The sequence below is a fragment of the Cygnus olor genome, chromosome Z, assembly GCF_009769625.2.
Source record: "Cygnus olor isolate bCygOlo1 chromosome Z, bCygOlo1.pri.v2, whole genome shotgun sequence".
Classification (NCBI taxonomy): Eukaryota; Metazoa; Chordata; class Aves; order Anseriformes; family Anatidae; genus Cygnus; species Cygnus olor.
Genome location: NC_049198.1, coordinates 65,704,822 through 65,731,596, shown reverse-complemented (window position 1 = coordinate 65,731,596; position 26,775 = coordinate 65,704,822). Strand labels below are relative to the sequence as shown.

The following is a 26,775-nucleotide window of genomic DNA, read 5'->3' as shown; positions in this document are numbered from 1 at the left end:
GCATGCAGCTTGGTTATATCATGGGAATTTCTTTGTTTCCTTCTTTTTTCCTTCTTTTTTTCCCCACAGGATTTTGTTTGCTTACCGTCTTTTCCCAGGACAGTAGTCCTGAATCAAGTTTTACTATACATGCTTTTTAGATGTGATTGTAGCTAGTTTGAAGCTTCTTGATTTGCAGACCGCCAAGGAACAAGGTGTACCCTGAGATGCTAGGGCAAAAACAATCCCTCCCCTATTTTTCAATAAAATGGGAAGAAACAATTCCGTTGTGCCAGGGAAAGGGCTGATGCAGCAGGGACCTCTGAAGTGGAGATGCCAACATGATGGACACCACGAGAGGCAGGCCAGGAGCTGGAGGGCCACGACCTGCAGGGAGGACACAGGCTGTCCAGCCACGGTGGGGCAGGGTCTCCAGCTGGGCCAGGGGCAAGGGGGCTGTGGTCCCCAGGCTGCCCTTCCTCCAGCCCCCTCCAAGGTAAGGTCCCTGGGGCGCAGCACTTGCCCAGCCAAGCACAATGGGACCATACGTGGGCCTGTTCCCCACAGCCTGAGATCACCACATCATATCTTCCTACAGGAGTGCAAACAGGGCGAGTAATTGTATGAAACTACCTTGAAAATTTGGGATCATCACTGAAGTAACTAACAAAACAAAGAAAGAGAGCACAGCAGAGAGAATGTGTTACGCGTCACATATTTCAGCGGTTGGAGTAGGTGCTTCCCATAGAAATAACAGCTCCAGAAGTGCTTGACCCTTGCTGAGTGTGCACATGTAGCAGCGTGTAGGCATCATTGTAGCAACTAAAACCTAAGAAATGAACAAGGCTGCTACAACGCAGCCACCCTCCCCTGACCCAGCGTGGAGCACCACCCAGCCTCACAGAGAGCAAAACTACGGAACACTTAACCCAAGCAATGTCTGCTGGAAACCAAGTACGTTTCCCTCCCACCAAGTGTACTTTGCCATCTTCAAAGCAGCACTACTACTCCACAAACAACCAGGGTGGAACAGATACTGTATTTTTCACAGACAAATTCTAGTTATAGATCTCTGGAACTTGTAAATAATACTTAGAATACAGAATTTCAAATCAGTGCAAAATGTACAGTCAAATTAAACACAAACATATTGCCAAATATATACAGAATTGTTCTCCAAACACAACCCAAGGACAAACAGATGTTTAAATATATGAGGAAGGTCCATCTTCTATAAATTACTTTTTTTTAAAAACCAATTAGTAGATTAGGTATGTTATTTGTATACAAATTACCACAGCATAGTGATTTGCAAGACAGACACTGAGAAACAAGTTACATCATTAAAACCCTGTTTCTGAAACCAATAAGCAAGTAAATGTGAAAATGCATTACTAGTTTGAGGCACACAATGTGGAAGGTTTTCGAGCACTTGAATGCTTATGCTTACACTTTGTTTTCTCAGAATTATCAGGCAGGTGCACAAAGAATAAGCACTAGACAATAGCTAAACTGTTTGGTGGTCAGCTTACCTTAGCTTGTTGGGCCAAGCTGATTTATTAACAATGTGTTAGAACATTCACAAAAATGTTGTAAAACATCTTAGAGTATCTTGATATTAAAACAGCACTCATTGAAAAACTGCTTGAAGTTGGCTGATTTAACCAGAGGTGAAAACCACAGTTATTTAAGCTGTAGTTTGAGAAGAGTTAACACGTCATGAGTGGTTTGTAAGTAGGAGGGACACTAAAATCCATACTAAATGACAAACTCTGTGATGCTTTGCATTCAAAGCAGAGATACTCCTATTAATTAGAACTTGCAGTTTATTCAAGGTATTGATTGCTACTATCTACACCATTGATAATTAAACTATCTCAAGGATTACTTGCTTTTGGCATGTTCAGAAAGCTGGAGTTATACAGCTATTGCTATGATACAGATCCCCACAATTTTCTTTTAAAATAGCAGTGAAGGCATCATAAGCACCTAAAAGTACACAATAAATACTCAGTAATTCTTCAAGCACCTCTTGCTACCCAATTTGGCAAGATCAGCAGCACAAAGAACGGGATGCCATGGCAAGGCAAGCTGTAACTGTTTGACACAGGGATGGGCCTGATTTGTGCCTTATTTCCTTCAGAAAGCAAAAGGATCAACATGTGGCACATTCTGTGGACAGCGAGAGATGACTTGAACGGCCAGTCAGTCACCAGACTTGTAGCATTCCTGCTGACAAGCACGAGGGCAGGCTCTCTACTCTTTATCTGACAGTGATTTGTATCGGGAAAAGCTCAGCCTTCTATAGCTGGTGCTTATATTTGGAGTTGCTGCCAGAAGTGTAATACAGGATACATACAACATAAATGAAGCCACGTCTTCTGAAATCAAGTCTTCTCCTAAATAACACACTCGAGCCACAGTGACATGTTAAATGGGTGTGTTGCGAGAAGAGCTCAGAGGGGTAACTACACCAGTAAGTGTCTTACTAAAAATACTTCACTTTGGGATACATCTTTGATATCTACATACATTTATTTCAAGACTTCAGACCAACCTTTTAACAACACTGAATTGCTTATAAAACACTCTGATAAATTATCTTCACAAAAAAATAAAGTCAATCTTTTGGAAAACACATTCAATACAACACTTGTGTCAGTACAAAGTCTGCCCTACGAATCAATGGCAGAAAAGTCATAATCCACATTTAAGTTTCTCTACAGGGACATAGCTAGGAGTCTAAACCAGAAGGCAACTATTTGATTAATTGTCATGGGAAGCAGAAACAGTGCTTCCAGAATGCAGAAAGAGAATGCACTGTTTCAACTGACATGTATAGGTTTACAATCAATAGTCACTGTCCTGTAAACATTGAAACTGCTGGTCTAACTGCATGTTAAGATTAACAAATTGCATTTGTTTCACTGCATTCCATACTTACACTGTTCAAAAATACAGTAAGTAGCAAAGGAACAAAGGCTTTGAGCTGGACTTCTCCTACAAGCCGAGTGTCAAGTCAGTAAACGTTGACATTATAAATAAACTTTAACATTACTCTAAAGCATTATAAAATCAGACTAAGAAGCCTAAATCTTAGAATAGCAGCCAATTCGTAATTGTTTAAAAATATATGTGAACTTTCAGTCAGTCAGATATAAATACATACTGCGACGTGGGGAAGATACCATCTCTCATTCCCAAGCAGAGCTTTTGAAAACACAGTATCAGAGCTGGGGATCAAGGAACACTGCAAGTCAAAGAAACTCTTAAAACTTTAAACAGTTGTGTTCTACAAACTTGTGTTCATCATTACCTGAAAGTGCATTTTTATATCTGTAGAATCATCCCCGTATTTACAAAAAAGTACAAACATTGCAATTGCCACACCCTAAAACTATCTAACCTGCATTTACTGTTAAGTGCAAAAAGTCTGTGAAGTGATACATGCACTGATGAATACAAGGTCAAGGGCTGAAAACTGAGGCAGTGCTGCCACCACGAATCCCAGGCATGTCAGTAGTTGCTGAATGTTTGCTGCACAGCTGCAAAATGGCTGAAATAGAATTTGAAGCAGAAATCAATGAACAGCTTAAAGGCCAATAGCTAGAGCAGAGTTTTAGACCAGGATCTCCATTCCCTGCCCTCTGCACACCCTCACCAGCCTTTTTTTTTTTTTTTTTTTTTTTTTACACCAGCTCACTCATGACTTTGTTACCAGTTTCAGTATAAAGGTTGGGCCCAAAGGGCGGGAAGGCAGCCTAGCAGGAAAGGAAAATGCAGAGTTCATGTCAAGGCAGTAAGGGAGAGGTACGGGGCGCAGATCAAAAGACACCTGTCTCCTGGCAGCTTTCTCAAGTGCACAACGTCAGCGCACCCCCAAGTTTCAGTGCTAGAGCACGGGCAGGTGGCCATGCAACGCACAGCATACCTGCACACAGCTGGAGCACACTACAAAATACCCATGCAGCTACATCTGTTCTGTCTCCAGCATAAGCCCTTTTTAGGTGTTGCAAAAGTTCATCTTACATTCTCCTCCCTCAGAACGAGGCTTCATTTGGAAATGAGATGGTTACATGCCAACAGACTACTGCAAGGTAATGTGCACGCCTAGCTGCTCAGCAATTCCACAGAGCTGATATTCAAAACATTATTGACACAGTACATTATTTGCTCTTTAAAGAAATGTAATCTGCGCAATACTTTGAAGAAGGAAACTATGAAGATTAACAAGCAATTGTCTGGAACTGTTCATTTAGTTTTGTTCCTTATCTAAGTCTTGCAGTTGACTATGCTACAGCCTCTAGTTTTTAAAACATTACAACAGCCATTGCCATTGATTTTAAACACACTAAGACTTGATTAAAATCTAGAAAGAGTAAGAGGGGCTCAAACTGTACACATGCAGATACTATAAACACAGTTGTGCTTTGACTATATTGCTATCATGTTGGAAAGTACACATCCATTAGAAATGTGTGCTGAGAGCCTCAGTGGGACCAGCAAGAAAGCAAGCCCTGCCTTCTGACCAAAACTGGTGAGATCCAGAAGTGAGTGCTATTTGCAAGAGCTGAAAAACCACACACCATTTCCTTTCATGGAAATACAAGGAAGACTATTTTAAGGGTGTGTGCATATATACGCACATGTATATATGTACACACACACATATATGAATATATAGAAATAAACAAAATGTTTTTGGTAATATAACCCAGTTTCATACAAAAATCAATGCAATGAAAGTATCAGCAATTTAAACTACTCCAATCAAGTCTAAAAGTCATGGGAGAAAAAACAGCAAATTTTCTGAAGTAGTATTTTTATCTCGGGGATACGCTTTTGAATTTAGGTTCTAATTCAAGACAGAGGTAATGTATTTGCCCATAGAAACAGATTTTAACCAACTTCTTCCTTGTCTGTGACAGTGGGATATTTGAAATGAACCTTGGCTTTCAGGATCCCTCTTCTCCCCATGCTAGGAAAGTGTAGTAAGACACCACATAAAAGACCAGAAGCTCAGCAAGAAAGATGCTAGTGCTGCTCCGTGTGCCTGCCATTGTTTGTAGGTGAGCTGAGAAGGCAGGGCAGGATGAAGGTGTGTGCTCTAGATAGCAGCGAGCCTGCATCTCCTCCCTGTCCATGGGTTACGCTTTCTGATTTTGCGTACCTGATGTTGATTAACACCTGCCTGTTCAGAACTGAGCCTCCTTCCCAGTACTTTTCTTACTGCCTTATTTAAAGCACTTGGCCGTGTGAACACCAGGTACTCATACAGCGTTCCTCTCTCCACTCAGTGCTGAGAATCATGTATCAGCCCACTGTGATGTGAAGTATACTGCATTATTACGTTCAATGTGAAGGCTAAGTGAAAATGTTTCGTATTAACTGCAAAGAGTTTTATCACCTCTCTTCAAGGAAATCTCACTCCTATGGAAGAAAATACTAGGCCTTTACAGATAATCAGTGTAATAAAAATGTCAGAAGAACAAACAAACAAACAAAAAAAACAAACACCAAAAAAACAGGTATGATCCCCTTGATATACTGGCCTCTACAGTACCTGAAACTGGAACATCTTGATAGAGACATTCAACAGAGAGTTTCTTCTTTTAAAAACTTTACAAGAGCTTTTCTATCTCCACTACCCAGGAACCTGTTTTGTCTTCAAAACATACTAAAAATCACTCTATGATGTGGAGAGACCTTAAATGCCAAGTGTGTTTTTCTTAAGATACATTTTCATTCCAGTGTGGCACTCATCTACTCAAACAACATGTGGGAGTCAGTTTATGGAAAAAGAGAAAAGAGAAAGAGAAAAGAAAACTAAAAGCCTCCATATCTTCCACTAGGATCTCCTTGGACAGTTGCAAGGAGAACATGTTTATATTTCTGTGTTGCCTTACTAACACAATGCTACCCTGAGACAGGCTCCTACAGCATTCCAGGTATGGAAAATCCCCATGGAAGGAAGGGTATGTCACAGTAAGAGGCCCTCTGATTAAAATACTCTGGCCCAAGAGTTTCATGTTATTTTAGATAACAGATACTGAGCAACAGAGACAGACAGACAGGCCTTTAACGAGCCAGGAACATGAACAATGTCAGTTACATGCTGCAGGATGATGTCCGTCTGAAAAACACAGTCAGACAGCCTTACTAACTTGGGCTGTAGAAGATAGTCAGTACCAACACGCTTGAAAGTTTATGCATGTTTTCTGTAATAAAGAGTTAGCAGTTTTCCTCTCCATCTTTGAGTCAGCAATAAGAAAGAAGACCAAACAGTTTTTCAACTACCCCAAAGACAAAAAGCAGTTTCTTTGGCTTTCTGGACAACTACAACAGCAATGTATTTAAGATTTCTTCTCTAATTTGTGAGCTTCATCCTGAGAAGGCATAGCCTGAAATACAGCACAGCCCTCCTACTTGTAACACTGGTACCAGGATGCTGGAGGAGCTCCGGTTAATCCTTCCTGACAACGTTCTGAAGCAGAGGCAATGCCATGTTTAATGACCAGGTGAGTATCCACACTATCTCCTCCTGTATTGTCCAAGCTACTTCCTGCACAGCACGAATCTAGTTTGCATGTTGAATAACGTTAAGTTGTAGTCCATGTGGCAGTACGTGAAGATAATTCCTAAAAATTAAACTAACAATTGAAATAACCAGCTCCAGTGAAAGGAGGAGTCCTTCAAATGCATCTCTACAACAACAGTAAGCACCTGTTAACAGAAGGAATCACTGGGCAGCAAAGAGAGACTGCAGGCAGCTGCCCTTCTTGCGTCTCTGTTTATAGCCTTAGCTGTGTAGCTCTGTCTGATGCTACAGATGAATGTTTTATAGTACTCACATTCACACCCTTGTCTGTACCCTAACTGGAAAATATAAAGCACAGGTAATGGCTAGATGTTGCTGAAGATGGCACAGTGCTCAGAGTACAGACTGATGTCAACAAACCTAGCACGGACTATCTAACTACATAATGGTCTCCAACACAGGACAATGGCTTTTGCATGTTTCAAAGTTATAGTGAAGTTTCCTGAAGTAGCTGGAGATGTTTTTCTAGACATGCTAACAAGAGGAACCTTCCTGAAGATGCCACTTGAGTGACAAATTCATGCCATCCACAGCCAGGTTTGTTATTACCATGCAACAGAGGACAAGTTATCACACTGGCTAGCTAAGTGGACTCTGATCCATGCCAGCACAGCTGAAGTAGTTCCAGGGAGCCAATGCACACACGTGGCAAAAACACACAGGCCCCTTGCTCCACAACCAACTGTGCTCAGAGGGCATCTCGTTATGATGTTGACCTGAAGTGAAAGGTTAGTCACTGGAGGACCAAAGCAAGACAAAACCAGCACTGATGTCAGTAAAGATGTCAGTAAAGACCAACATGACTGCAGCCACAGGGAGCAGATGTATGTAGCACATTACAGGACCAACACATCAGCTCTAGTGCCAGTCACTAGCAGGTAGCTAGAAAAGAACTACTGGATCCCTGTGTCTTCAGCAGGTGGGTAAGCACAGAGGAGTGATCTCAGTCTCACAGGAGACGAGAGCGGCAACCTCTGAGGAGAAAACACACATCCCAGTGAGAATAGTCACCAAGTCCCTGGGTCCACAGCTGCTAACACCACCCACAGGAGACTCGAGAAGGCTGACTAGATAAGTGAGTTTTCATGACAGCTATCACATCCCCAGTTTTCTGAAGCCTACAAAATATTAGATGCATGGTACAGGCTTCAATACCTCCTCAGTCTTCTCAGTGAAGTTACTCTTCAGTATTTCAGTTCAGCTCTACTGTATCACTGTGCAAATTCACTTTACTGAACACTAAATGGTACCTGTTTCACACTAATTAGTGACAATTCTTTTAGTCTTTGAACTTGCTGTTAAGTAGCAGTCCAACTGTGACAAATAAGCAAAAACAAGATAACACAAGTAAAGGCAAGAAGAAAAGCCTGGTGTCAAAGATAATGGTCTCAGTAATAGAAAACAGTCAGTATAATGTAATACTGCCTCAGGTATTCTTGTTCATTTTTTAGAGTGGTAGCTGCTGAAATTCAAATGTTCTTTAAAGCAGGCTATTATCAACTTCAGTTGACAACTTGCTCTAAAAGCTGTTTCCCCTTCACTCATGCAGTCTAAATACTGTTGAAATAAACTCTCTGAAATATTTTGACTCAACTGTTCTAGTACTTTCTTTCTTCCCAGTGCATGGGGCTCCTTTTATAGAAATCATCTCTCCTGTGTTTTGTATTTTTTCTCTTCTACGGTAGTACTGTTTCAGCTATGTTATTTGGACTTATCCAAGGAGTTCTCAGCAGCTCATGTCTTTGCCTTTTTTTGGTTTGGTGGTTACTATGAGCATTAATTTAAAACACATTTTCATTTATGGAAAGATACACCAAAACTTATCTATGGAATGATTTTCTTAAAGAAAAAGCCGGGAGGAGGGGAAGAGTCTTTGTGAACATAGATGCAGAAATCTCGGCATCTTGGAATCTCTGTTTGGCCTCAGTTCCATATATATTAAAAACTGGGAAATGGTTTATGGAAAAGCAACCCAAAGTAAACATCTCAAAAGAGGCAAGTGGTGCATAATAGTTATTTGTAACAATGAGGCACTATCTTTGAAAGACGAAGTAGAACCCAGTACTGTTAAAATGCAATGAAAGGCACACTCCTAAGCAACCCTTCTTCACCAGCCGTCTGCATTCAGTTTTACTGAACCATCTTGGTATCTACAGTAGTTGTGCTGCTTCGCTTCTGAGCACAGGTCTCCACTTAGCGTCCTCCTTCAGATACTGCCATGCTATCCACTCTCATCTCTTTCAGGCTTCCAGTTTTTTTCTGTTTCTGCTTGGACTTTTTCAACATATGTACCTAAAACGGAAAGTTTTTAAAGAAGGTGAATGAGTATTCAAATATCTGTAGTCAGATATACATAAGCAGATCTAAGGCAACTAATCCATGAGCAAAATGTTGGAACTGCAACTGAAACACATTGAAATACACTACTGTCTGAAGCGGCTATCCGTATAAAGTGCTAGGATTAAATGAGTTTTACGTAAATATATATACACATGTAGGTACATGCATATAGAAGTGTAAGAATGTGTGTGCATATATATGAATGTACACACACATACATACACATACATACGGGTAATGCTACCAGTCACTAGCCTTACAGACAAAAATATTTCTTACTGGAAGGACAACTTAGGTTTGTTCTTTCTCTCTTTAACAATTTCCTGCAGGAAAAGAACAAAGTTTAACATATTCCCAAACATCTGACGTATGACCCTCTTTTTCACTCATTTTTCATCTGCAAGGGCTATTTTTCTGGTAGCCCTCCTTGTGGGGATATGTCTTGTCCATAGCAACAAACTTCTGAGAGTTAAAAAGGCGTCCTTAAGGTAGCAGATGAATGTGTAAACTCGTGCACACCTAACAGAGTCAACCACTGCAAAACATTTATATCACAATTTCAATATCAAAAGTTAATTCTTAAGCAGCTGATACTCTTTTTCTTCTGTATATACACTGGAAGACCAGGGAAAAACAGACGCCAGTTATTTCCAAAGCCTCTTTTTTTTTTTTCCTCAGACTTTCCTCCTCCAGTATTCACTTTTCTCCTTTGCTGCTTTCTGACAGACCCTCCCTCCTCCAGCACAGCCAGCAGACTGTTTTGTTCCTTGCACACTGCAGTCCTACCATGGCCCCATAATTGTGATCTATTTCAGAGCAAGCAACACTGCCTGGAGATCTCAATACAGGAGTGAAAACTAAGTCACTTGGCTGAAGCTCAGGGACTACCAAGGACTACTTTCTTAAACACAAGTCTCATCTGACCCAGTGGAGAGAGCCCTCAAACCATTCTCTGTAGGAAGGGCTATGTATTTATCCAATGGTTACTGCACTGTGCTGACTAGCTCCTTTGAAGTTAAGCATCAGAACACAACCGATGAGCAAGATAATATAATAATATCCACTGGAGAAACAAAGTCAGATTTTTGAGACAAACCTACAGCCATTACCTTTGGTCCAGCAGCAGAAATAATAATCTGTCCTGGGGCCTGAATCCAGGGCTCTCCATCAACTTGAACTGGAATTGGCTTTAGGAGTGTTACACGAAAATACGAGCCCTGGGCTATGCGGATGCCTGATCGAAAACCACCTTGGACTTGACCCTGTTAGGAAGTAAAAGCCTGGATTACCAAACACCCCAGTGAACAAAGAAATGCAAATATTAGCTGCCCTTAAACTGGGTGGATACAGTTTTATTCTTACCTGATGTTTTAAGTTTCAAGTTAAAGAACTGCCTAGGCAAAATCTGCATCAGATGCCTTTACTGATGCAAAATTAATCATTTAATTAGTGCATGAAGCATAACTCATCCTCTTGCAAGTTGCCAGAGGCAAAATAACTTACACAGTGGAATCACTTGTACATTCACATTGGGAAAGGAGCATGCATTCACAAAGTCATGTTTGCTTCTACTTCCCTCCTCCATAAAGTAGTAAACACTTTTTCAAAACAACTAACCATACACACAGACTCTGGTGCATGTGAAATGCCAAAAACTAAAAGCATATTATCATAAATCATGGAGACAGAGATTTACAATACTCAACTCCATATTCATCTTCAGCTAATAGGATCAGCGTCAACCACAAAAAAAGATGCAAAGGCAACTCTGCTGCTAAAAATTGTCTTGGGGAACATGTGCAAACATCAAACATACAGGTAAAAATCTTAAAACAAGATCACAAAATAAGAGCATCGGTTTGTTAATGTTTATATTCTGAAGCAGTATGTTCATTCCTTGGTGCTTCTAACAAAACAAAACTTTCAAGGATCTCTACCAAACCACTTCTCCTAATGGAAAAATTTATATTTGTCTTCCTTAAAAGAACTAAATTACAACACCGTAAAGTTGGCTGACACCAAAGGTTGAGCTGCACAAACAATTTTAAGTACCCACCTTTCCATTTTTGGTAGTTGTATGGATTTGTTGTCTCTAGTTACCTGACCACATATACCTTTTCAGCGCAGATTTCTTAAAATAGTGAAACAAATACGAAGAAAAGACAAAAATAACGCATCATTCCACAGGACTGCATTGCTAATAGCAGGCCGTTGAAAAAATACGTACTACACGGAAGAATGAAAGCTACACTGATTGAGTGATAACATTCCTTGCACAACTGGTATACAATATGCTTCATGTAGCATTTGTGACAAGTATCAGATTCTAAGAGACAGGTATTGGAATATCTGTGGAATATCTGTGGAATATCAGGTATTGGAATATCTGTGGCAGATAATTATAAAGATACCTCTCTAAAAAGCATCTCTGCCCTGATTGCTTTGAGGTATGACAAGATTTTGTGTACACATACTAAGTGAAGAGTGGGCGTTCTTATGACATTAAAATGAAATATTGCTTTCATCTTATGAACTATTTGGTTTTGACACCATGATAAAGGGTATTTATACATACATATATTTGTGTTCCATATCTATGTATATTTATGCACCATATATGCATGTATGTTTAAGGCCTTAGTTCAAAGCCTGCATCAAGCATTTTCCCATGCTCTTTTGATAAGTACTTTACAATTCTCATACTTCCCATCCTAACACAGATTTCTTCAGTTTCATTTCCATCTATTGTCACATGGCACCGAAATATGGATCTTCAAAGCAAGCTAATACACAGGCTACAAGGGGCACTGCGGGCTGTGAAAGGGCATAACAGTTACAACTAAACTCCTGAACGTTTATTCACAGACAGCTGATGTTGCTCATGAGCTCTCTTTATGGTCTGCAACCACTTCTGCATGAAAAAACAAGAGCTTGATTAAATGATGGTGTAACTCTAGCACTGATGCCTATTTTTAGGACTTGCAGTGTGTACTGTTTATTATGAAAATAAACTAGTCTGAGAAAATGTATTTACCAGAGAGGCTCATTCAACTGGTTCACAGAAATGTGTTTCCTCTGTTCTCACTTGGTTGCTAACTTACCATGTGAACAACGCCAGTCACACCAACAACTTCCAGCAGGCCGTCGTCAATGCGTGGTTTCTCAAAGCGGTCGTCGCTGTCAGAGCCCCAGAGATCGGCTCCAGACCCCCAGCTGTGCAGAGAACACACCACAGTGACCACCCCGCCAGGGATGTCTGGTCTGTCAGACTTCAAAAGCTAGGCACTCTGCTCCCCACCAGTGAGAGGGAGCTTTCCTGCACCATGAGAGCAAGAAATGTTTTTCTAAAATCTGGAAAACTTCTGATCAGATCTTTGAGGAGTGAAAGAAGGATTGATGTTAAGTATTTCCCATTTGAAAGAACTCAGTAGTTAAGCAGGTGTTCCTGCACTTAAATCGCCTCAAATGCTTCTGACAATTTAACATGGCATTGCTTTTCATGCAGTATTGACCTTCCTTACTCAAATCCGTTGCTTATTCTTTTGGTGCATAGACTGCTCAGTGCTAATCCTGATCTTTTCTTCTTCACAATTCTCAGGTAGTTTTAAGGTTAAGAGTCTATTTGAAACCAGTAGTATGGCAACACTAATGACCTGCTGTTACTGTACAAACGAAAAAAAGTCACTCATCACCAGCAAATTCAAGGAAGGCAGGTTTCCAAAAGAACTGCCATTCTTTCTTACAGAACAGTAATTCCACCTCCCTGCTGGTGTCAGTACGGCCCCCACAACAGGTATCTGAGCTGCAGGTTTTCCACAGCTACCTGGGTAACAGCATCACCAACTCCACATATACCTTTGATGAGGATATCGCTCCAAATTACTGTTAGGACACAGGATACGAAATAGCAAATGTACAGGGGGTTGCACTGGGAAAACAAGGTAGTACCTACCACCTTTTTTGGAGTGAGACTGTGACTTTCAAAGGATAAGAAAAGCAATGTTAAAATGGTATTAAGAGCTAGGCTCTCAGTCAAACCCACAGTTCAGCAATAATCAAAAATATCCAGGAACAGTCACCTATCAGTCCAGACCATTTAATGTCAGGAGTGATGCTTAAGTACCAAGCAGTTTTTGCACACATACATGCAAACATGTATCTACATAAGATCCTTCCTGTCAATTTTACCTGGGTATATTAATAAAAATGAGTCCTTCTATACTTGGCAACTCCACCTCTCGCTGATCCACCTGAAGCTTTATGTCTTTGTGAAGATTTCTGGTATGACTTATCTTCTGCAGCCCAACTTTCACATAAACTCCTTTGTTGTGAAACCTAGGAGCAGACAAGCATCATGTAACTAAAAGGTAAGCCACAGAACAGTACTATTTTCGTTGAACATGTGCTAGCATAGCATTGTCCTCTAGTGGGCATGTTTAAAGAGCTTTTCAATTTTTTATTGCAGAAACAAAGCATAAGCCACAAACTACTACTTCATATACTTTTTACTTACTAGAAGAATTGTGCTGTCTAGGCATGTGGAGATGCAGAGATGTGGAGAGGCAATAACTTTGATAAATAAACTTCTGGGCTGAAAAACTGTATTACTGATTAAGAACTAGTAGATGTCACGAAACATTTTTAATTGATTTATCATGCAATGGTAGAATAATTAAGGCAGAAAACTCCAGGAGTCTGGGCTTTACATACTGCTAATTCATTTAACCAAACTCAGCTGTAGAAATTAAAAACATGATTAGTAGTTTGTGGCAGAGCTCTAACACATCTAATTTTAGAGTAAAGAAAAGACTAGGAAGATTTTATGGCATCCCTTGAAATGTCAAAGTATTTGAAGAGGTATGTAAACAAATGTCAGTTAAATACAGATATTCTTTTCTTCAATAATGGTAACCTTTGAATACATGGCCTTCAGGATAACCTTAAAAGAAAAAGGATTTATTTGTATTATTTGAACCGATTAACACATGGGTGTCATTGGAATCCAACTCTGCAGAATGTCCCTAGCATTATGCCTGAATAATGTAGACATTCAAGTGGGGAAGACAGCCAATTTAGCATGTGGGTTACAGTCAACTCTCCAGACAGAGACTGTTCAGTTCTTTTAAGTTATTACATTGGGAACGATTCATCCTACATGCTAACAGTTTTAAACAGCACTGAATTAACAGTAGGTGAGGGAAGACCACTTAATATGTTTCCACTCCAGACAAGACCAAGAGATATGTCTGATTTGAATGCATTACATAGAACTGAAAAATAAAATAAAACAGGTAGGAAACAAAATACTTTAAGTATCCTCAAGAAGTACAAACTTTAGTTGTGTCAAGTGAGAAGCCTAGAGAAACTAACAGAATATGACACAGTGACATAATTGCAGACACTGTTCTGAATTACGAGAGTTCTAAGAAAGAGTTGGCCTCTGAGGTCCACAGGATACATTGGGTAGGGCACCCCGTGACACATAACAAAGTGTAAAAATTGTCAGAGATCAAATACTATTACTCTTATTTTTGCACACATATTCCATTTCAGCTATGCATCCTATTAGGACATCGAGACCAGAAAAGAGCAAATTGATTTCTTTAATGTTACCATGCCAGTATCTACTTAATAGTTGTGAAGGTGACTGAAAGATTTTACGATTAAAATGGCTAGTTGAGCTTGGAAGGGTGAACTTTGAACGTACACTACTAGACAGAGGCACCACCCTTTTTTGTGCATCTACGTGTGGGGCATGGCATGATTTGGTGGGAAAGTCCAAGTAGAAGTTGTCAGTCCATTGCTAGCAGTAGTGAGTAACATACTAACTTGCCCACTTGGTAGAAAAACGCATCATTTCCTAAAGCAAACCCTTGTTTACATACATTGTACTGACAGCAGTCTCACAACAGTTAATTAGTAAGGCAGTAAGGAAGAACTAATCTTTGAAGCAGTCTCCAACACCTTATTTGTGCTGAAGGACTTTGAGTTTTCTATTTGGAGGCAAGGCTCACATTGCAGTCACTGCTGTAAATGACATTGATGGGGATGACGAGGAGGGAAGGGCTTTATATGTAGGTCATCCATCCCCATGGAGCCAGTGAGTCTCTGCAGCAGCTCAGCTGCAACACTTGCACCATTATGTCATCCCGGAATTATTTGGAAGGTTCTCTAGAGCACAGATATCAAAGTAACATCCTACTATTCAGACCAGTGTGGGGACTTGACCTACACAGCTCAGGAATCACCCTTGAGTTCATTTTTCTACAAAAGATGCTCTAGAGATATAGCCAACATACTACTTAATGCCCCATTGGCCAAAGTCATAAAACTACATCCTACCAGAAAGGCATTCAAATATTGGACTGATACTTCAATTTAGCTAATTAAGTCAAAATAGATAAAGCTAAAAGGTGATTCTATATAGGACCAGTTTTATGGACTATGAAGGTAAATAGCTGTTTTCAAGCATTGCAATCCTGTGTTTATTCTTGAAAGAACAAACAGAAAAAACACCCTTTTCTTTTAATGAGCCCATGACTAAGTCTAACTCCACAGACTCAGGGAGACATCAAACCATCAACTATGCTGTAAGTTGAACCATCTCTGTGGTTGTTGCCCAAGCAGCAAGATTCTCTTGTGGTCAGGGAAAGCAAGAGCCATCCATAAGCACTCTCCAGGCTTTCACAAAATCAAAATAAAGAAACCAGGTTTCAGGAGACACTAAGAAGCCAAGTGAGTTGATGCAAAAAGCCAGATTCTTCAGAGCTCCTGCCACTGCTGCATATGCAGGAGGGTAAATTTGGGGAACTCTTTTATTTACAGGTGCTGGATAAGAATTCTATGTGCCAGCAGGCATTTTTAGATGAACTGCAGTTTCCCATGAACATTAATAAACAGCTAGGAAACATCTCTTGAAAGGGAGTTGGCATTCAGAATTACAGCACAGAGTATGGAAAGCAGATCAAAGAAAACAAGGTTAGCACCTTTCATCTAGTCTTGCAGTTTAACAATCCTACCTAAGGGATGCCACTACTGCAAAAGGTAATCATCAGCCTCTATTTGGGTGATTTTATTAAGGTGATGTTATTGACAGGGAAAGAGCTTTACTAGACTCACTTTCAACACCCCCAACATAGAAAAAACTAATTTAGACACACCAGCTGTTGCAGCACTTTAAAATCCAGAACTGACAAATCAAACAATCAATACTTTCAAACCTTCCCTCCACCAAGAGGAGTTTTGTATCCTCAAAAGACAATTTTAAAATCGCTTGAAATTGTGCAAAATATTTTCTCTGCTTAATCTTACAGCCATGAGAATGCTTGTCACAGAAACATCCTGCCAATTTTGGATGACACAAAGAAATGTGATCTCCTCCCTAACAGGCAATTCTAAAGACTGTTCCGGGACCCCACAACAACTGAGGAATGAAGGAGGATGCCCTGATCCTTAGTTTTATACTGTGAAAAAAATAAAATAAAATCACAAAGCCTGGCACTCAACAATGTAGAAACCAGCAATGCCAAAACATACACTGCTTCTGCCTGCTCTGTGGTGCAAGTTTGGCATTGATGCACTGATCTCCCTGCAAGGAAGTCATCACTTCACTGTGAGCTGCTAGCCCAAGGTAAGGAGTCCTGAGCCTGTAAAGACACTCTACAGCGTGAGGCAAGAAAGCACACAGTTTTCAGGATGTTTACCAGCCTAAGGTCTTAAATCAGAAGAGCACACAAGCCTGTTTTCCTCCAACGGACTCTGCAACATGCAGACTCTGTTGCCACCACCTGAAACATCCCATTCCGCATGCAACAGCAGCCTGTTCATATGCCAGCTGCTGTTGCACTTGGCATTAAGTAGCCATGCTTCTTAGTTAATTTACTGAAAAAAAAATTGCTAGTTTGGCTAGCAAGTGTGCACTTGCATATCCTGGGAAAGGGGAAAGCCAACGGTTTTAACACGGCACTGAAAGGCACCGATTTCATCAGCACTGTTAGGCTGCACAATCTGCTTGTCCCCTGCAAAACCATACCTCAGTATCAATTCAGAATTCAAATCTCTTTCCCATATCTTGACCCACAGAAACATTTAGCCCTTCAGATTTGAAAAACAAACAAACCAAAACAAAAAAACCACCCTCTCTTTCCTGCAAAAAAACACTGTGCTTGCACCATAACCAATATGCCTGGAGAAGGTCTGCAAGAATGATACCAAGTCATTGCCAATCACACTGCTGATGCTGCACATTATGGGCTGGTAAAGATTTGAGAGATTAAAAGCACATAGGGAGACAAATGTCCAAGCATAACTCTTAAATACTGTGTCAATAAGAAAAAGACACATCTTTTAAAGTGCTGCAGCCTTGCAAAGTCAGAGTAGTATATTTTAAAAGAACAATGAGTATAACTCTGATTTACTTATGTTAGCTGCAAAAATAAGTCCAGAACAATTTAATGGACTAAAACAGGCACTGCCATATGCAAACTTATTACCCATGCTGTTTTTAATCCATTGGACTGAAAATAAAAACCAGTGCCTGTTGTCCTAATAGTAATTTACATACCACAAGCAGTATTTTACTCAATTTTTTAGGAAGTGCATGAGCAACATCTACACTAATAGACAGGCGAGACTTCACTTTATTACACTCATAACTGTCAGAAAATATTCTTAATAGTTGGGATTGCAATACTGTGTAGTTGTAACAGCTTGTTCTGGCAACCAAGGGACAACTTACAGGACATTTATTCACAAATGTAGGGGAATAAAGAGCAGTCAAGAACAATTTCTATAAAGAGCTACTCGTTAATTAAACAAATGTGTTTTTTCTTTTTCCTCATCAATTTCAGTGATTATGGGAAAAAAAAGAAGTACTATTATTGCATGATCTGCATGCCAGAATGAGGAAGGTTTCTCTTCACACCTTTTTTTTATCACTCTGTTTCACTTGAGATGCAGAGATTTTTTCCTAAATCATTATTACCAGCATGCAGATACTAACACACCACTAAGCAAGGGTGGGAAACGTATGATGTGTTTATTATTCACGTAGCAGCATTGCCTTCCCTCCTGTTATAAGCTTTGAATAAGAGATATTTCCACTATCTTGAAATTTCACTGAATTCGACATCAAAGTTTTTGGCATATAAGTATACTGAATAATAGTGACAGGGCTTACAAAAACTGCTCTGGTGCTCTCTGTTGGAAAAAAAAAAGGAAATAGAAAGAAAAAAGAAAAGCCAAACAAATTCTGCATCTAAGAGTTCATGGCTATTTTAATTCCTCCCTGTGTCTGCTTTATCTCAGGCAATATTATTTGTGAATACCTGTAGCAAGATTATCAGCCTTAGTGTAAGTTGGAAGTTATATTGTACCACAGTACTTATCCCTCACCTCTGTTTTCCCCCAGGATTACCTGCTATTGAATTTCCCTGGTTCTTCTTCTCTAGCATGATGGAAGTCCAAGCTCAACTCTGCATCAATGCCAAGACCACAGTAATTGTTCATCTGTACAATCTGTCAAAAAAAAAAAGAAAAAAAAAAAAGTTGTATTATTTGCTCAAGGCTTACGTTTATAAAAAAAGAGGTTCCAAAACTTTTCAACAAAAGCAAGAGTTGCAGATGATTCTTCCAAGTAATTTGCATCTTGACAGATTTAGGAAAATATTTTCCAGAAACACTGCACTAAAAATAAAGCTGTACAAAGAATTGTTGATATGTGTAGTTACTAATTCCAAACTATAAGCAACTTCAAAATTTAATCTTAATTGCTAGAGACAGATATAATAAAGGCAGAAATAAAAGTAAATGCAGAAACAAAGACAACCCAACTTCTCCAAGTGATTCTATGCAATAACAAAAAGACTTGCTAACACCACTACTATTTTTGGCATCAACCAGGGACTTATCATGGTATCATTGGGAAGATCCTTTTCCTTAACTTCATCTTATATTAGATGACCTTGACTTCACCTACTCAACTGCATTTTAAATAGCTCTACATGTGGCAATTTTTTACAGATTTCTACTCTTTCTCCTATTGATTCTTCCTTTGCCTGCCAGCTCATTCCACAGCTTTTCTGTCCTAGCCTGTGACTCTCTCACCTTTCATCTTTAAAAACCACATCAGGCACTCAGGGCAAATCTACCCCTGTGCTGTGGGTTAATGCGGCAGGCAGCTCAGCACCACGCAGCCGTGTGCTCAAGCCACGCCCAATAGGACTGGGGAGAGAATCGGAAGAAAACAAGGTCCCCTTTTTGTATTTATATTTATTGCTGAGCATGATGCTACATGGTACGAGACATCCCTGTGGTCCATTTGGGCCAGCTGTCCTGGCTGTGTCCCCTCGCAGCTCCTGGTGCACCCCCAGCCTCCTCGCTGGTGGGGCAGCACAAGGACCTGGAAAGGCCTTGGCTCTGTGTAAGAACTGCTCTGCAACAACTGAAAACATCAGTGTGTTATCAGCACCATTCTCATCCTAAACACAGCACCATACCATTTACTAGGAGGAAAATTAACTTGTTCCCAGCCAAAATCAGGACAGCCCACCTCCACCAAGTTAAAAATATCTGGAACCGGAGCAACTTAAATTCTCCCACCGACACAACGCCTATGATTTTCCAACAATTGGACTAAAATCTTTGACGTGGGCTACCATTATTACAATTTTCTACTTTCTTTTTGCCACCCATTTTCTATCCAATTTCTTGGTTTTGTCTGAAAATAAACAGAACTAGTATCCACACAAAGCTCTGAAGTCATCACCTACAAACAACATTTTTACTTTCCTAAACAGAAATAAGTAAAACAAACCAAGGGCCAGGGTGTTTCACTCCAAAAATATAAAACAGATGCTGTATATATAGACACACAATAGCAATAAGTTGATAGAAGGATTTAATTTCTGTATGTTTTTGCAATTTACAGTCACTTTTTGATCTGTAACAGGAAAGATCAAAGTAGTCTCTTTTTATTTTTTTAATTTGTTGGTGGGTTTTTTTTTTGGTCAACACCCCAGTTTCACTAGTCTTCTGGAAAGTGTTTGGCTTTCTTTGAGAAGTTTTTCTTACTTGAGAAATATATGTCCTCCTAAGCAAAGCAAATAGGCATGCCACTGCTGCATAAATCTTTTAATTGATCTTCTCTCAGATACTTTTTGCCAACCTATGAAGAAATGTGCTCTGCAACCAACCAGTCCTACCCAAATTGAAGCACTACATCCGGACGCATGCTATGTTCACTACAGAATAGCTCAGCAAGGCCCAAGCACGAGATAAGAAAGCAATAAAAGATTACATGGTGCTGGTATCTATCTTCCTCGTCACTCTCAACAGAACAACAGTTCTTAAGAGTCAAACCTGAACAGTGCTCAGCTCACCTTCGGAGGCTCAGGTTCTGCTACACCGTTCTCTGCACCGTCAGCAGGTTCTTCAGCATCCAAAAGGATAGTCCAGCGATCCATAAGAACGTCATCTGCCTCGTCCACGGAAATCAAAATAGAGTAGGGGTCCTCCCCACTGTAGCCAGCTCCCCAGCGTAAGACTCTGCCTAAGTCATTACCTGGGTAACAATGAAGAACCCCAAAATATGACTACATTTTGTAAGCTAGCTAAAAGCATCAAAAAGTGTATTAGCCCTGTTCTACAAGATGGGGGAGACCCTGGGCAACCTGATCTAGCGGGTGGCATCCCTGCCCATTGCAGGGCAGTTTGGAACTGGGTAATCTTTAAGGTCCCTTCCAGCACAAGCTGTTCTACAATTCTATGAAATAAGTCATGAAAGTAGTACAACTGGACTGAAAAGTTAACAATCATAAAAAACTCATGAAAAAATCTTTTTGTTGTGGTTGCATATGTGCTTTGTGTCACATACAGACATGCTGTCTCATGTGAAAAAATCATAAAAAACAATGGAAAAACCTGTTATGGAGTTGGGAAGTTGGGCACCCAGACACATCCATAGCCATACCCCTGCTGCTCATTTTTCACTCAAACTGTGACCAACATTTTGTTGACAAGCTGATACTGCATTTGCTATCCAGCACCTGCCAGAACTGAGTCATGGCATCCTCACCACAAAACCCTGTTGTTTGTCAGATGGATACATGAGGACAAACCTGGATGACAACCAGGCACAAAGCCTCACGTAGAGATCCAGCTGGACTTCCAGCACCATACCAGTCCACAGACTGCAAGCAGACTAGTCAGCAGTGTGCTCGCACTGGGAGTTAGCCTACCCACAGAGCCCGGGGACACCTCTGTCATGAACCACCACCAAAAAGAACAATGTCTTAAGAGACAAAATGAAGGAATTATTTACTGAAGACTGTGCATTTACTCATGTGGTAGGCACAACTTCAGGCTGGGTATGAGAGATCAGATCTTTCACCCACTACGTTAGGAAACAAACATTTAAGGAATGTGGTTCAATAGCTGCTAAATTCAACCCCATTTTAGCAGTGAAATAAAAGCTAAATAAAACTCTGAGCTACGTGGGAAGATAAGTCTTTGTTCTGTTCTGTGCCCTCAAGTCCATGTCTCTATGTTCATTATTTAGAGCTTATGCCTAAAAGAGTCACTCTTACCAGCAATTACTAGTACCAAACACAACAAAACACAAACATGAAGAGTGAGAAGTCTGGGACTTCAGCACGTGCCATGCAATCCTGAAGCTAGCGCTTGCCCCGATTCTCACCTGTTCCTAAAGGTAAGATGGCAACAGAGGGCTCTGAGCACACCAGCTTATGTCTGATCTCCTCCAGCGCACCAAGAACCCAACCCACGGTGCCATCGCCTCCACACACCAGCACTCGGAAAGAAGGGACTTTGGAGAACGTGTGAAACCTCCATTGAGAAACAAAGCAAAGGGGAAAAGAAGCATTACAATGTAGTACAGAAAAAGCAAAGTCTCTTCATATGTTATTTAAGATAAGACATTATTACTGGATTTTTTCCCCTTTCACCATCTGTCTCAGGATCAACCTCAACAAAGTGAGTGGAAATACAGACACTTTTAGATAGATCTATTTAAAAATAGTGAAAACCACAATCTTCTATGATTTTCTCAGGTGGAGATCAATCGTTAATCACTTCTTTCCTCACCAAAGACAAAGAGATCTAACTGTTCACGGTTTCCATTTGAACTCTCTAAATCTTTGTAGAGATTTAGAATTTTTTTTTTTCTAATTAGTCATTTCTATATGGTAAGTGTGGTATTTTGATAGGACTTCTTGTTCATAGCACTATTTCATTCACACTCACCCTTTGTGGCTTTTCATCCTACATACCAAAACGTCCTGCAAAGGAATTTTTACTCTCATTTCACAAGGAACAAAAAACAAGTGGAAGCAATTTGCCATAAAGCTGCAGAAATATTTTATGGGTAAAGCAAAATGAGCCAATTATCAAAGTTGCAGCTTCAACGACATTAGAAAGACATCAAAATACACGGCTCTTACAAAAAAGTTTGTGAAGCTTGTTTTACTTGCTTCCTGCATAAGCTGCATTTCTTATGAAAGCTTTTGTTTTGAAGGTCTTGTCACAACAGTTCTTTGTTAAAGCAGCACTGAAGTAATGAGGCTACTCTGACTAGGCTTCAAACATTGCTTTCAGTTTTATGAAGTTGGTGACAAAATGGTGTTGATAAAATCAAGTAATTGGTTACTGCCTCCCTTACAAGCACATTATGTTCTGTTCCTTGTATTGAGAAATGTTGCAGCTGTGATCAGGCAGGCCCTGCTAATTCTGCAATTGTGGCCAAGTTTCAAGAGTCAAGATAGAAAATTTTATTATAATTTCCTCTTAGTTTCCATGAAACATTAGAGTAAATAAAAGCAAAAAAATGAGCATTCTTGTAAGGCAAGACATTTCTATTTTGGTCCCCATTTGATTATAAAATTTTTTTATATTTAATGATTATTAGACCTGCATTATTGTAAAGTACGCATGACTTTCCCAGGATTTGACTCTATTAAACTTGATACAAGCATATACATCAGGAACTACTCTGTTTTCTTTAGAGAACTTGAAAGTTTAAGTCTGTTTAAGTAAGAACCAGCTGGATGGACTGATCCACCACTTCGGTCTCCAGGCACAAAACATATAAAATTTGTATCTTCATAATAAGAGAACCTAATCCTTCCTCAAAACAAAAAACAAAAACCATAAACACTCCTAACAAAATAACATCGATAAAAATGTTAAAAATACTACAACTTACCCAGGCAGAGGGCCACCATTGGTAAGTTCAAAGACCTGATGTGGATTTAGCAGCTTCCTAAAACTGTACAGCAGATCCCGACCTTTTAAACCACCACTTTTTGGATTCACAAATACAAGGAGAGGCCAGCAGTTCTGTGGTATCTTGGAAGCCTGAATGAAGAAAAGAAAGAAGGATTAGCCAAAACCATGACTAGGCAGGAAAATTACTACTGCATCTCAAAAGTATTTCCTGATATTTCCTTGATGCTTAGTAAAAAAATCCGGACTCAATAAATAAAAAGATTCAACACCAATCGACAAGGCTAGCTGCTGATTTTGTCTTCCTGGGAGAATGAAGTTTCCTTATCCCACTCCAACTACACAGTCTGCCCTAATGTTAAAAACGAAGTCACTATCAGTAGTCCTTCCTACACATTTTCAGTAAAAAAGTTTACAAAATCACAGAATGGCCGAGGCTGGAATGGACCTCTGGAGATCAGCTAGTCCAACCCCTTGCCGAGCAGGATCACCTAGAGCACATTGTGCAGGATGACAGCCAAGTGGGTTTTGAATATCTCCAGAGAAGGAGACTCCACAGCCTCTCTGGGCAACCTGTCCCAGTGCTCTGTCACCCTCACAGTAAAGAAGTGCCCCCTCATATTCAGATGGAACTTTCTGTGCCTCAGATTGTGCCCATTGCCTCTTGTCCTGTTGCTGGGCACAACCAAAGAGCCTAGTTCCATCCTCTTGACACTCTCCCTTTAGATATTTATAGACATTGATGAGGTCTCCCCTCAGCCTTCTCTTTCCAGGCTAACCAGGCCCAGCTCTCTCAGCATGTCCTTGTATGACAGGTGATCCAGTCCTCTGATCATCTTCGTAGCTCTCCTTTGGACTTGCTCCAGTAGCTCCATGTCCCTCTTGTGCTGGGGAGCCCAGAACTGGACACAAGACTCCAGGTGTGGCCTCACCAGGGCTGAGTAGGCAATGGAGCTTTATGATGAAGAATAGTGTGAAGGATAAAGTAATTTTCAGAATCATGTAGGATGAGAAAGGCTTGGTGCCTGTATCATAGGATCCTCATCATGCTGCAGTCACCACTGAAGGGCTCTCAAAGCACAGGAGCACTGTGGGCATCCTGCTGCCCTTCCAGGAGCCACTCTGAGGGAAGTCCCTTCAGGTGGCACACCAGGGATCTCCTGGGACAGCCAACTCACCACAGGGGCACAATCAGCAGAAACATCCCCCCAGGCTGGTCTTCAGCTGGCCCTTCAACCATCCTGTAACACGATTTGTAAATGACTCTAGACAGACCACAAAGCTCTAAGGCACCTTTTATTCATCCTGTCACAGGGTTTAGGGTTTTTACTGTGCTATGAGGCAGGTACAGCTTAAAAAAAGTCTGTTGGCCATTTCAACAAGTGTGCTTCAAAACAGAAACATTTGCCACAATCCCTAAGTAATGGTAATTTGTATTTACAAATTGGACTGCATTCAGAGAACAGCAATTCCTCATGCAGCTGACAGGATGGATTCAGGGAAAAGAACAACTGTGCTAAATATAAGGCAATTTAGACAAGAATGATTCAGGGGGTGGAGAAGCAGCAGCATGACAGCAGCTTACAAACATGCAAAGAGATACCAACAGCTACAGAGGGGAGGAGATCGTGCCTCAGCTGATGGCTGTACGTAACCACCAGGGGTGCGAACCAATTCTCAGGACAGAGAAATCAGGATATGTAATCGAGTAACTGGGGAAGCAAACTGGCATCTAATGTTGAATGTTGAGATACCCCACATCACTGTCTATGTGTCAGCTGGCTTAGACAATAGCTCGGGGTGTCCCAATATCCAAGAGATTTCCTCAAACTGTGCTTTCCTGAAAGGGCTGGGCACTGACCCCCTGTGTTAAGATACCTGCAGCTGCATAAAAATCTCTCCTCTGTGTCACTGCCTGCCTGAGAAATATCCTCTTTCATCAGCCATGACTGGTAAGCACAAAACACACCAGTAGAAGGTGAGCAGGTAAGAAGGCTGACAGAAGAGAAATACGTATCTCCTCTTGCCCCCTCCTTCCTCCTGGTTTAGATTCAGCTAAGCGGAGACATCCGGTTTGAATATGCTTATGTTTACTCCAAAAAATTAAGTCAAACAAGGATATTTTTGCTGACAGCAAGCCAGGAGAGCCCCAGCAGTTTCTAGCTGCTGGTGGAACAGAAACTGCCAAGACAAAGGTGGCACTGCTGACCGTGCAAGGACAGACAACCCTTAACCATGCTAGGACAACAAGAGCAGACAACCTCAGGAGAAAGCTCTCCCGAGGCACTACCCTCATGCCACACTGTGGAGGCTGCTAAGCCAAAACACCCCCTGCCTCCACATTCAGGCTTCGCTGGAAGAGGGGAAGCACTTCCTCAAGTGTGTGCAACGTACAAAAAGGGTGATATGTTCATTTCTGTTATGTACATGGGAAGGGTATTTGTAGCCAGCAGCGGAAGTCTAAGCAAAACAATGCATGCCACTGTCACCAGAAGGAAGTACTTCTTGAATTGTAAGGTCAGCAGCTCAAGGATCCACACATCCCAAAGAGAGGGGTAGACTTCCTCCCCTCAAGCCATCACAGCCATTAATAAAAAGAGCAAGCGAAGCTCTGGCTTTTCAGTACAGCCCTCCTTGTTACTCCATCAGCTAACGCACTGTCATCTGCCACATCCCGTTATGAATACTCCTTTGAAAATCCTGCCAGCAACCAAAGGCGGAGCAGCGCTGAAAGGAAACGCCGCTTCCCACTGGATAATTGTTCCCTTCCTACACTCCTTCTTCCAGCTTCTGCTCTGCCCTGCATTACCACCTGACCACTTCCCATCTCTTCCTCATCAAAGCTTCTTTTTTACTACTTAAATTTGATCTCCAGTCATTTTAACTTTCTGAACAGTACATGCTATCTGAGACCTCAGGCTTGGTCCAATGCCCAGATACTTGTGGGATTTTATAAAACGAGGAGGTTGGGGGGAGAAGGTGAATGAAAAAACAGGAAAAAAAACCAGCTCTGCAGTTCAAAGTAAATAAAAACTTTAACAATAAAAGAACGAGAGAAAAGAAACCAGTCCAAAGCTTACGCCAAACAAATACTCTACTAGAATGCAGACAAGAGTGTTTGATTACCTTCTCTTTCTTAGGAAATCAATTCTTTAAAAAATACTGGTTGTAGACATTTAAAGTGACACTTTAATCACATGGTTATATTACTCGCTTTTACAGACAAGTTCTACATATTGGTTCTAAACCCAAGCAACTAAAATAATTCACAAAGAACTTCAGGGAACCACGCTGATTTTTGAGACATGGTAAATCTCAAGACAGTCAAAAGCACAGCTGTGTTTTGCAAAGTGTGTAAGATCTTACCCAATCAAGTATATGTTGTTGCAAATATGTATTTACAGTTTCCACAAAACTGCCATCTAAATTTCCTAGTTGCCAAATGTCAATACCGTACAAAAAATAAAAAAAAGTGAAACATTTACCCTAAGTGCTACTAAGAGTCTCAACCAGCTGCAAAGGATGCCTGGAATTAAAAAAAATCTGCATGTAGTGTAAACTGAATAGTCCTACCACTAAAAAACCATCTTCGCTCAAGTATTTTCTAATGTAAATCCCTT

At 40.6% G+C, this 26,775-nt stretch overlaps 1 protein-coding gene across 2 annotated transcripts in view; it reads right to left on the bottom strand.

Moving 5' to 3' along the window:
• Positions 1-1,000: 1,000 nt before the first annotated feature.
• The window catches only part of DGKQ (diacylglycerol kinase theta), a 93,106-nt gene continuing 67,331 nt past the window's right edge, over positions 1,001-26,775 (bottom strand). For both annotated transcript variants that reach the window (XM_040541906.1, XM_040541907.1), the window contains exons 16-23: positions 23,136-23,287; positions 21,612-21,760; positions 20,296-20,477; positions 18,333-18,433; positions 13,106-13,252; positions 12,019-12,130; positions 10,027-10,179; positions 1,001-8,869 (exon numbers count right to left, since the gene is read on the bottom strand). In XM_040541906.1, the coding sequence (XP_040397840.1) occupies positions 8,771-8,869; positions 10,027-10,179; positions 12,019-12,130; positions 13,106-13,252; positions 18,333-18,433; positions 20,296-20,477; positions 21,612-21,760; positions 23,136-23,287 (1,095 nt within the window). In that variant the 3' untranslated portion in view covers positions 1,001-8,770. The remainder of the gene's footprint in view (positions 8,870-10,026; positions 10,180-12,018; positions 12,131-13,105; positions 13,253-18,332; positions 18,434-20,295; positions 20,478-21,611; positions 21,761-23,135; positions 23,288-26,775) is intronic.